General features: G+C 37.3%; 1 protein-coding gene across 3 annotated transcripts in view; it reads left to right on the top strand.

Moving 5' to 3' along the window:
- Positions 1 to 12,994, top strand: part of TTC7B (tetratricopeptide repeat domain 7B) — a 304,133-nt gene that overhangs the window by 215,760 nt on the left and 75,379 nt on the right. For all 3 annotated transcript variants that reach the window (XM_045016346.1, XM_045016347.1, XM_045016349.1), the window contains one exon: positions 1,611 to 1,708. In XM_045016346.1, coding sequence (XP_044872281.1) covers positions 1,611 to 1,708 — 98 coding nt within the window. The remainder of the gene's footprint in view (positions 1 to 1,610; positions 1,709 to 12,994) is intronic.

The following is a 12,994-nucleotide window of genomic DNA, read 5'->3' on the forward strand; positions in this document are numbered from 1 at the left end:
GTATCAGTACGAGCTTCCCCTCACTGTCCTGCTAATGTGCCTCACCACCAACCTGGAGGGACAATTTAGGGGTGAGAGGAAATTAATTCTCCATTCCCATTAAGTCCTGGTCCTTCTGCTAAAACTGCCAGTCAAGTGTTGTATGGTTGGTTTATTTGTGATGTGAACTAAGAAATGGACTAATAGACCAATTTTTTTCCACATAGGTAGGGCCCTGCCAAATTCACAGCCATGAAAAACGTGTCACAGACCATGAAATCTCTTCTCCAGATTTCACTGGGGACACCAGATTTCTCAAATTGGGGGTGGGTCCTGATCCGAAAGAGAGTGGGGGGTCCACAAGGTTATTTTGGGGAGTAGAAGCGTTTCCACCCTTACTTCTCCATTGCCTTCAGAGCTGAGTGGCCGGAGAGTGGTGGCTGTTGGCTGGGCGTCCAGCTTTGAAGACAAAGCCCCACCAGCAGCAGCACAGAAGTAAGGGTGGCAATACCATACCATGCCACCCTTACTTCTGCGCAGCTGCCTTCAGAGCTGGGCGGCCGGAGAGTGGAGGCTGGTAACTGAGGGCCCAACTCTGCAGGCAGCAGCGGAGAAGTAAGGGTGGCTATACCATATTAGTCCATCCTTACTTCTATGCTGCTGGTGGCAACTCTACCTTTAGAGCTGGGCTCCCGGCCAGCAGCCATTGCTCTCCAGCTGCCCAGCGCAGAAGTAAGGGTGGCAGTGCTGCAACAGCCCCTCCCCCCCCCAACAATAACCTTCTGCCCCCCACACACATATAGCTCCTTTTTGGATCAGGACCCCCTACAATTACAACACCATGAAATTTCAGATTTTTAAAATCCTATGACTGTGAAATGGACTGTGAATTTGGTAGGGCCCTACGCATAGGCTGCCAAATCAGCCAGCTAGGTGGCATTGACTTTGTTACTGCCAAACTAGACTAGTCTCAGATGTAATGAACAGAGGTGAAAGATTCTTACAGTAATTCATTACCAGTCTCCTGTACCATCTGTATTTATACAAAGGTTGTTGCCCTAAATTTAACTAAGCATAAAACTGAATTGGTTCATCTGCAAAACATCCTCTTTTCTTCTGATCCCTGCTTAAAACTCAGCTCTTGGGGCATTTCTTTTACTCTTTAGTAATCTCTACAGCTCTTCTTGAACTTTAACTCTTTGTCCTACATTTTGTTTTGGTTTGGATGTGTTTAGATTCTGTTCTTTAGCACTGTCATCATCTTATTAATTGCCATGTAAATTTACTGTATTGTGCACTAGTTTAATAACTTGAGTCTGAGCATGTACTTCACTTGTAAAGCTATAACATTATATGACTCACTTGAAATGTTTGTATCTTTTGTGCCCATTTTGATTGATTTTATTATGGAACAAAAATTGTTAAAATAAGTATGGATTAAATTTTTAGTTACCTTTTATTTAGTGTAGTTGTTTAACTGAATAATTGGCCATGTTTAATACTAAACTTTGATTGTTGCTATCTACATTTTTTGCAACAACGTGAGGTGGTACAGTATAAAAATTGTATCTCAACAATCAGTGTTTGATTTTATATTTTAAATGACTTGTACTTCAAATATTGTGTTACAGTGATTCTGGACGTGGGAGCAGTCTGTTAGACAGAGCCATTGCTGACAGACGACAGCTCAATACGATTACCTTACCTGACTTCAGTGACCCTGAAACAGGTGAGAATTAACATCTTGAACAATAAAGTGGCAAAGATAATGTGTGGCTCAGTATCATCAGTCAAATCTTACAAGATAAAAAGACAAAAGCAGTCAGTGTAAGATGTGATTATTTTTGCACTATATACCTTCATTGTTGTAAAGTAAAAAATATAAAATAAATTGCAGTATCAAGTTTTTGAGGAGATGCTTGCAATATATAAACTTTACTTTTTATTAATTAATTATTTTTTGTTTTTAAAAGTGCCCATTTCCCAGGCCTGTCAGTACATTTGTATTAATAAAATATATATAAACATTTTAGGAAGTATTACTGTACTTACTGTTAAATATTTCATAGTGGCATTCTTGCTAGGGTCTGATACTTTACCCATTTCCTTGGTATCTGAGCATTTCTGAGTAAATTTTTTTTCTTGGTATTATTTAATAAGCAAATTAGGGATACAAAGAGAACTCTCTCCCACCCATTCAAAAACGTTAAGATTTATTTTAGCAATTTTATGGCACTGTATATTTGAAAACAAATTTCATTTTGGTGGCGGGTTCACAGTAGAGGCTTATAGCTTTTGACTTTAAGGGAAATAAATATTTTACAAGTCAAATAATGAACTTCTCATTAAACAGTGCAAAATAAAATGCTGCACAGATGCAGTAGGTTAGCTTTACGATGTCATTACATGTTAGTACATATTTATAAACTGTAATTTGTCTATTATCTTATATTCACCAATCATAACTTGAATAAATACACCTAAAAGACTGTGTAAACCAAAAACTCACAGCCAAAATGAGTGAATAAATGTACAGTTTTAAGAGAAACTCTCAGAAGGGGAAACAATTGACATATGGTGATTTTAGTTTCACTACTTTACATGAAAGGATGCCATATTAAGCTTATCCTAATCTAGATCCTATTGTATCACAAGTATTAAGAGATTTTCCTTAGCTGTTTGTTTCCTTGCTTTTGTGGTTTTATGTCAAAACTATAACATACTTTTTGAATTGTCTTTGAGACATGAAATTTTGTTTACTCGGGCTTCAATATAAAATGCTTTTGGAAAGATTTCCCAGCCTGAGATGCCTTTATGGCATTTTGACAGCTGTAAATTAGAACTCATCAACTTGTAAGTAGTTGAAATATAATGTAACAGAATTATTCAATAGTAAAAAATTGTATTTGCTTGCTTTATTTCTGAAACCATGAAGTTGGACCAGATGTGCACACTCACATGCACAAAGAGGTGCATTTTTGCCATTATTATAGGTATTCTGTTATAAATGCCTTATTTCTGAGAGTTATAAAGGCTTGATGCAGTGTGTACTGTACCATATAGCAAGAAGTCTGTTAGTCATACAGTGAGATTTTTTTGCTTTCATGTTCTTATGTGCACTTGCAATTTAAAAAAGCATTTTAATTAAAAATATGAAATTTGGCTTGTGATCATTCCATATTCTGGGCTATCTCACTGCTTTTGTTTTATCAAGGAAATATAAGAAATGAGGTATGTAATTTTAAAATCAAGCTGCTTATGCATGCAAAGAAACATTTGTTTTTCAAGCGGGTGCCAAGATTCTTTACAGAGCCTTGGGACACCCTGCTTTTACCTCTCCAGTTACTCAGACCATGAACAGTAACCGCTGCCTTTATAGATTGAATTATCTTCATAGACCTTCATCAGTCACCATTAATCAGCCTGATGAGGTGCTGTTAAATAGAGATATCCCTGGATCAAAACTTGTAATCTAAAACCACGTGAACTTTTTGGGAAGTTTGCATCCAGGTCTGACCTTTATTACTGGGGCTTGTCACAAGCATGGAAATGTAAGAGCTGGAAGGGACATCACAGAGACAGGAACAGGTTTACCTAAACCATCCCTGACAGATGTTTGTCTAACCTGTTCTTTAAACTATCTTCAGCCAAAACTGGAACAAAGGATCTCAACAAACTTGAACTTTTTGGAAGTTCAGATTTGTATTATTCTGAATCTGAACTGCCTGTACCTGGGCAGGGAGGAGCTGGGTGTTAGTAGAAAGAGAGGAAAGTTTGTAGTAGAAAGAAGTCTGCAGGGAGAATGGTAGAAACTCTGCAGTCACTCCAGTGTGTGGAAAAAGCCCTCAGATGTATTCACTTAAGGACCAAGAGAGGGTTGAAAGGTGAAGCCCAAGGAGGGCAGAAGGGGGTTTGTTTATTCTTTTATTCTAGGATTTATTGGGGGATTCCAGGGGAGACCCCTGGAGGTCCTAGCCCTGCAAAAAGGGTGAACTTAAGCTGTAGAAGTCTGCTTACAGGGTTGGTAGGAAGAAGTCCAGGGAGGTGACAGTAAGTAGTTTGAGGGATTGAAACTTGACTGCCTATCTTAGGGTCCCTGGACTGGAACCCTGGGCATGGGTTCCTCTATTAACCCCACTGGTAAGGTGATAGAAAAGTTGTGAGAAGGGGGATTGATGACTGTGAGTTCGAATAAAGGGCATATGAACCATGGGACCCAGGATCAAGGGTGACAGATTGAACAGAGAGATTGGAAACTTGTTGTTCGTTGGACTTTTTGTTACCGCAGACGGGGCTGAACTAAAATATAACCTGGCCGGAGATCCGAATCAGAAGAAAAGGCAGACCGTACAGAGTCAGAGCGGTCTGTTAGCAGGGGAGTTTACTAAATGAGAGCTTACTACACCATGCCTAGCAGCCCCAAAGGGACTTGTAAGCAAAGAGTCTACTCTTCTACGGTCCTCCTTCTTGCTACTTTATGAAGTATAAAGAGTGACTGAAAAGTAACTTTTGAAAGGGTTTTTGTTCTTGTTAATAATAATAATAAAATTAATATTGTAGCACCATCCAAAGACTCCAATAAGGATTTAGGGTTTATCGTGCTGCATGCTGTACATGCACAGAGGTGGGGACAGTCCTTTTCCCTAAGAGCATACCATCTCACTTAGAAATTGAGATTTTCTGCTACTCTCTTTATCTGGAACACTGTGTAGATGGATGGGGAAGTAGAAGAATTATGACTCTACAAATACCAAGGAAGTGAAACTTAATATGTTGATTAGGGGGAGGGTGTTTTAGGTAAGTACCTTAAAACTCCTTGATTTTTACTTTTGAGTTAAACAGATGTTATCAAATGTCAGGAACCATTTGGAGGAAAAGTTCTTAGATAATAATAGTGCAGGGGTGTTGAATCTTTATGTGCGGAGAGAGCTCCCACTACAGTTCAGTGGGTCTTCCAAAAATATAGAAGAACAGAACTGGCATTTCTGATAGTTTTAAGGTAAAAATGAGCAAGAAAAAATACCTTCATGAGAGCAACATTCGGTCCTCCTTTATATATCAGAAAGGAAGGGGAGGGAGTTGAATTGAATTCTTTTTTTTTTTTCCTTTGTAAGCCAACTTTTAAGTGATGAGTCCCTTATCCACACAGCCAAGCAGCATATTCAGCCTCTACTGACCTATGGAACAAGAGACTAGAGCTAATAATCATACTAGAGGCCTTATCTATCTACACAACACTTGTACCAGTTTAACTAAAGTTGTTTTTAAACTAAATGCTAAACTGGTGCAAAATCCTGTCTAGATACTCTTATTTCCAGATAAGAGTTTCATATATCAATTTAACGTAACTCAGTTCCTTACCAACTTAAACTAAACTGAAATAAGCCACTCTTAAAATTAATGTTTACATAGGGATTTGCATCGGTTTAACTAAACAGGCTTAATAAATTTAAGTTACACCTGTGCAATTTTCTAATGTAGACAAGCCCAGATCTCTTTTGTTCACAAAACTAGAATGTTAGTGCTAGTCTTCTGGTCAAAAGTCGTGTCATGTCAGCCCTCCTAAAATCCTTTCCACTTTAGCATAGATATCCTATCTTTGGTTCTCTGGTCAGTTCATAACTCTGGTGTTCATAACTCTGAGGTTCTGTTGTACTTGTTTTATTATGTGATAATAAAGCTCTTAGCTCACTTATTTTTGGACTAACATAATAGAAAATAAAATTAGTAGCTGGTTTTAAACCACGTTGTCTAGAACTTTGTTTTTCCTCAAATAAAATGAGTTTAGAGCATATTAAAGAAAATTTGCTTTCCAAATTAATTGATTTTGATTAAATCTAGTTTTCTGGTTTTCTTGTACATAAAGATACTTGTCTTTGAATATCATACAAGATAATGGACTTTGTAAAGTTGTTTAAAGAAAAACGAATACTTGTTTTCTGCAGAAACCATCTTCATATTATGAGTAGTGGAATAAATGCTGTGCATTATATCATTTTCTTTTTGGAATTCATGAATCCATTAAAACCCTGTTCTTGGATCTTTTTTCTTTTATCAATTTTTTCTTTCATTTTTTTAGCTACCGATACTTCCGCCTCATCTCTCTCAAGAACAGAATCTCCTCTTCACCTGTTTATATCTTCTCATCCTTCTCACCCTCATCCCAAATCTGATACCTTTGTGTGGCCCCATGCAGCCTATCCATACTGCAACCATGTTCCTGGGTCCCACGCACATCCTCTCTGTAAACTGGTTATCTCTTCCTGATAGGCGTGTTAATTTGCTCTTTGTTTGGTTTTCTGATAATCTCCATAACTGATAAACAGTGTTTCCATTGAAACGATTTTAAACTTCAAAACATTAGGTGCAACTGGAGCCTGCCTGATCAGATGCTCTTAGTTAACTAGTGTGGGGGAAATATTAAATAGACAAACATTAGTAGTGTATGAGGAGATTTTAATAGGTAATATTGGAGTGTGTAAAGCTTTACAGTTTTGAATAGATTAGTATCTCAAACTCCTGGATGTGGCACAATGTAATAGATGGGAGGAGAAAGGGATTATCAATCAGTGTTGTTTTAGAGTACCTGTTATATGCATTGCAATAAAGCATATCTGGTGTTGAGCCTGGAATAGTTACAGTCAGTTCAGTTACTGGTACCCTTTGTCTCATAGGAATATAACTATCTACGAGGTTTGCCTTTCTCATCCATAAATTGTAATAATTTATTTTGTGTTGTTGGATCCTTCATTAACAACTATAATTTATAACAACTATCTTTTCCTGAAATCTTGCACCAAGGAGGCAAAATGCATCAAATATTTTGTATTTATTTTGTTTGTTTTGCATATTGCAAAGGCCTATTGATCTGTCTTACTGAACTATAATCAGTTGAGTTCTGCTAATGTAAACCCATTGTAGGCCTGATTCTCCTCTCACTTAAAAACTCTACAAAATATATCAAAATAAATCTGGTGTTGGTGTTGTAACCTCTTGTTTAAAATAACTTTCCAAACATTTTTCTCAGTTTATATTTATTCTCCTTCCACTAGATTGCTTACTATTAATATTCCTGACCCTCACTGTTAGCCTTAGGTATAGTACTATTTGGTTTCACTGCTATACCACAATAATCCAGTGTTCTGAAGTTCAGTTTTGGTATTGGTCAGTGACCACCCTCCTTGATATTTTAAATGTTCAAATCTATGGAAGCATGAATGTTTCTTTAAACTTCAGGGTACTTAGATACAAAGGCTTAAGAAGTTGAAGGCTGTGTTCCATTTTGTAGCACTTCAATACCTGATTAATTAGGAAAGTGTTGTAGGTTTTGCATTGTGCTTCCACAGGGCATACTGCTATAAGATGGTACATTCCATGCAGCATTAGATTGTTTGTTTGTTCTTTGTGGAGCAATGAGTCACCAGGAGTTCCACCGGGATGCCTAACATATAATGAGAAAATGCAGAAGTGCAAACACACACTAAGTGGTATAAAGTCTGAGTTTTCCATTTCCAATAAAAGCTACAGTATTAATAAGGAAAAGAGCTTTTTAGGTTGCATGATGATGTGAGAGAAGTTTACATGATGATGTGCAGGTCATAAAAGCAGAATGTCAGATTCTTACCTAGAGTGTAAATAATTGGTGAGATTCAAAGCATTGGGTATTTTTCCCCTTTATGCTATATGAATAAAAATTTAGTCCAGATCCTTGTAGCTTCTTGGTATAAATTTCAGGGCTGAAGATTGTGGGCTGCTTATTTTATTCAACTCTACATCTTCCTGTAATAGAAACAAAACACACATCATAAGTGTTTCATTCACCATCCTGTACTGGTGAAAACCAAAATGATTTCAGAAGTTGTAACAACCCCTCTTCTTCAAAACCTTTATTGAAAGCTGAAAACAATAAACCTGATTTTCAGTTTGAAGATTATCAGAAGTCTTTTTGTTTTCTTGGAGTATTTAGTTTTTATATTTTGTCTTTTTTTAATTAAGATTTTAATTTGTGATTTGATCTGTTGTTCAAAGGTAATCCACCAGATGCTTACTTTCATGGTTTTTACTCCCTTTTTTCAGTTTGTAAGTAGTATTCACTATACAGGTCTACTTTTAATTTCTAAATGACTTATAAATCACGTATTTCTCCACCACAAAATGTAAATATTGCTTAGCAATAGTGGAAGTTTGTTACAGTGTTTAAAGTGCAGCTGATGCTGTTTACCCATTCAATCACTCTGAGGGCTGTAATCTTACAAAATCTGAATGTACTCAACCAACACGTGAATTTAATTATTAAAGAGGCAGTATTCATTTCTGGAGGGCTGCAAATAAAGGTATTTCAGGAAGGTCTTATATAGAATAATGGTCAGTCACCGGTAATTTTTATTATTAAAGTTCTTAAGCCACCACTGTTAGTAAGCATTACAGTGGTCTAATATGTAATGTTGCTACTGTTAATTTGATTTCTAGTGCAATTCACAGTGGGCCATTGCTTTCTTTTCTGAGAGGTGTTCCACTGCCTGAAATAGTGATTGTCAGAGGAGAGCTAAAGGCCTCAATAAAGAGAATAAAATAAAGAGCATAGATCGGTAAATATACGTTTAAAGTTAGACAAATAAATTATCCAAGATACAAAACACATTTTTTGCAATCTTGAGATTGCTACCATCAGATATATTTTAATATTATTTTATGCTTAGCCTATAGAAAATTGTGGCATATGTGTTTTTATTACCCTTTTCACTTTGAAATTCCCAAGTAGTGGAAGATACTTTTTTAACTAAGGGGTGGGGAGGAAGAAGAATTTGGAAGAGCAGTACATATTTCGCTGCAAATATGGTGTCTGTTCAGTGCAGATAGACCTGTGAAGATCTGAAGAAGAGCTCTCTCTAAGCGTGAAAGCTTGTCTCTCTCACCAACAGATGTTGGTCCATTAGAAGATATTACGTCACCCATCTTGTCTCATTGCAGATAGTGTTATTCAGGGAACTAAAGGAGAGGGTATGCTAAATCTTATTGCCCAGATTTGGCTTTCTTGAAATGTTCGTCTGCCCAAACTGATAATTAACATTGCAACTTCTGTGTGAGGAAAAGTGTCTCCCGTGCCTTGTGAATATTCAGTAGGAAGAATGTAAATTTCAATTGAAACATCTGCTTTATGTAGCCCTGCAGAAGGTACTGTCTTTTTACACAAAATGTGTTTGCTTGCATTAGCACACAATCCAGTGCATGTTACACCATTAGTATTTTTAAATGCTTTAATGCCTGCTTTTTGTGCATGTGAAATTGGAAGTGTTCTTCATCCTGCCTGAATGTTTCTGTTGAATTCAGATTTCTCTTGCTTTGAATAAGACATTATTCCATTACATTTGATTTATAAAGCAACTTTCCTCTTCTGCGGTAAGAGCAAGAATATATGACAGACTTTCATTAAATCAAGTATTTAATGTTGAAATTTATTTAGAAATTACCAAGAAAATTACTAGGAAAGACATGGATTTTATCATAATTTTTTTTTAGATAGTGAAGCTTATGAACATCTAGGCTTCAGGACAAGATGGAATTTTAGATAATCTAAAAGAAGATTTTAGAGATAATCTGTAAATTTAGGGCATTGCTGTATTTGCTGAAATCAGGCAATAAGCAAGTCTTTGAGATGTAAAGGACTTCTCAGAGCAAATGCCAGTAAAAATGCTGACAATTCAGTAATCATCTGGTCACAATGTCAGATTTCCTTGGTAATTTGTTCACATTATGACAGATGAAGTCTCCTATTGAATTAAAAGCTTATTGATTAAAATGTTCAAACAAGCAAAGGCTGATTGTAAACTAATAAAATGTTGGTTTAGTGACAAAAATTCTCTTCATAAATCCCGAATAGCGATTGCGAAACTTGGAAGTAAAGCAAAATATTTCTCAACAAAAATGTGCCATGACATAAAAAGTTAGACAGCAAATCTCACACATCATTTTACCATGTGTGAGATAATTACTATTTCCAGATGTTATTCAGGTGGTAACTAAATGTGAGTTCTTGAACTTTCAAAAACTTCCCGCCATTAAGACAATTTTAGTATCAAAGATGAATCCTAGTCAAAGTAAAACCAAACAAGCCAAAGGTGATAGCAGAGAGCCATTATGCTGATGTATTATGACTAGTTTTCTTTCCCAGACCTCTCATGCCTTTTTCAGACATTTGAGTTCAAAAGAACCTTCAGTTTCTGTTTTAAGGGAACAAAACCCTTCTTCAGTTCTTCACAACGTTCATGCTTAAATCCTGATTTTAGCAGTTGTCCAACAGGTTCTCTGTATGGGTTACGTTTTCTGATGAAGAGATAATAGATTATTTTACAGCATATTCAGCTGGGACACAAGTTGGCCTTTACAATGAATTCTGATGGGCTGGATAGGGATTAAAAAATACAGAATATATATATATTCCTGGGCAAAGCAATGAGAGCAAAACTGCCATAGCACCTTTTGGGGATGGAAGGGGGATAAAAATTGAGTGAAATGCAGCAACAAAACCTTGCTGGAGAGAGCTAAGCAACTGGCAAAGGAATGTGATTGGCTGAGGGTCTATAACCATACAAACAAAACTAGGAGAGATCTGTGTGATGCTGGGGAAAGAGCAGAGTGAGTGTGCGGTAGAGTGGAACGGGAAGCCAGAATGTAGGCATTTAGCATCATAGCAAGTGTGAGATGTAGAGCAAGAAATCTGGATTTTAAATAAGAAAACTTCTGAAGAAACTAGAAGAAAGGCAGAGTGAATTTTGGGCACTCAAAACTCTGCTTTTAAGAGAACTGCTCCCAGTTGTCCACCGAACAACTATTAAAAGAAACTGTGTACCATGCATTTCTACTGGAAGAGCCATGAATGAGCTAAATGCTAATTAATTGTGGTGATACCAGAGAAGCATGAAATATTGTGGGATTAGATTTCCAGGGATGAGAGTGACACATGGTCAGGACGCTTGATTTGATGATTGAAAAGACTATGTGACTATAAAAAGGCATAGCCCAGGCATGATGAAGCTTCAGTGGTAGTGTTGTCTAGAGACCCACAAAATACAGAGACTGCCAGAGGCTGCATTAGAGGCTATCCCTCTCTCAAAACTGGGTGACTGGGCAACAAAATGGCAAATGAAATTCAGTGTTGTTAAGTGCAAAGTAATGCACACTGGAAAACATAATCCCAAATATCTGTACAAATTGGTGGGTTCTGAATAAGCTATTACCACTCAAAAAAGAGCTCTTGAAGTCATCATGGATAGTTTTCTGAAAACATCTGCTCAGTGTGCTGCTGCAGTCAAAAAACCTAACAAAATGGTAGGCACCATTAACAAAGGGATAGATAATAAGACAGAAAATATCATAATGTCACTATAGAAATCCCTGGTACTTGCACACCTTGAAAACTGTGTGCAGTTCTGGTGCCCCATCTCAAAATTAGAATTGGAAAACATACAGATACATGCAATAGAAAGATTAGGGGTATAGAACAGCTTAGGGTATAACTGGATTCAAAAAAGAATTAGATAAGTTTGTGGAGGATAGATCCATTGATGGCTGTTAGTCAAGATGGTCAGGGTTTCCTAAATGCTCTAGATATCCTAAATGTCTGACTACTAGAAGCTCGGACTGGACAACAGGGATGGATCAATCAGTAAATTACCCTGTTCTTTTCATTCCCTTTGAAGCATCTGGCATTGGCTGCTGTTGGAAGACAGGATACTGGGCTAGATGGATCACTGATCTTGAACCCTCATTGCCATTCTTATGTTCTTAAATAAGCTGTTATAACTTTGGTATAGTTGCTTATTATCCTATAGAACTATCCTCTGCTCAAATAAGTTTTACCACCAGGTTACTGTAACACTGTATGTGGATTTATCCACTTACAGAATTACTGTAGTAAACTGTTTACATTCCATTGTTTTTTCTGACTTTAGACCTAGATACTAGGGATGTGCAATCTGAATAATATATATGCTAAATGGAGCAAATTTTGGCCTATTTAGAAGGTACCAAAACATTTGTTTGCATACTGGAAAATGTTTACTCCTGTTAAGATTACATGGTTCTCACTGTATAACCAGCCTCCTGCTAGGGAACTCCTCCTCCCTGCTGAAGCTTTGTATTCTTACGAGTGAGGGGTTGGATAATGGTCTACAACTTTCTCCTTTCCTCAGCTTTTCTTCATATCAAGGAGCTGCATCCCTTCCTTACCAGTTCTTCAAGAGTTCTGGGGTGGATTCTCCTTCTTAACCATTTACAACAGACCATGTCAGCACTGGGAGTAGCAAAGGCTTCTACTCTGTTTCTGAGCCACTGCACAGATCGCATCAGACATCCTTTACACTTTTTAACTAAGAAAATTCTCTGAGCCCCTTGCTGCTGGGAGAGAGCATGAGTCTCTGCTGTTGATTGTGGAGCTTGGCATCTTTAAAACCTAAGGGGGAAATGGTGGACCGGATCCTGAAATGAATGGAATCACTGCTTTTATAGCCTTGACAGGACTTTTCAAACATAGTGACAAATTTCTCTCTCCAATGCAAATAATAAAATACACACATCAGCATTTCCCAAATTGATTGGGAAGCTGACACCATCATAGTCTGGGGGAGGGGACAGTAGACAAGAGAAGCATTGGGATAAATTATGCAATATGTGTCTGCATTCACCACCTCCTCCACTTTAAATGTACTCTGATGTTACTACATCAAACTGCAGCAGTTTACTGAAAGCCATCCATAGTGTGTCTCTTCTCTTGTGAAGGCCTGTAATGTCAACAGTCACATGACCAGCTCACGTTTACTGTTCGCAGTTTTAGGCAAGCAATCACCAAGCTTATGTCTTTGACTTCTGTGGTAATCAGTTTAACATCTTCCTGTAAAGCATCTGCTGCTGGTAATTATGAGAGGCAGGATACTGGACTAGGTGAACCTTTGTTCTGATCCAGTCTGGCATTTCCTGTGTTCCTGTTTTCCTATCTCTGTAAGCAGTGTAAAACTAC

This window comes from Mauremys mutica, chromosome 4, assembly GCF_020497125.1.
Source record: "Mauremys mutica isolate MM-2020 ecotype Southern chromosome 4, ASM2049712v1, whole genome shotgun sequence".
NCBI classification, from domain to species: domain Eukaryota; kingdom Metazoa; phylum Chordata; order Testudines; family Geoemydidae; genus Mauremys; species Mauremys mutica.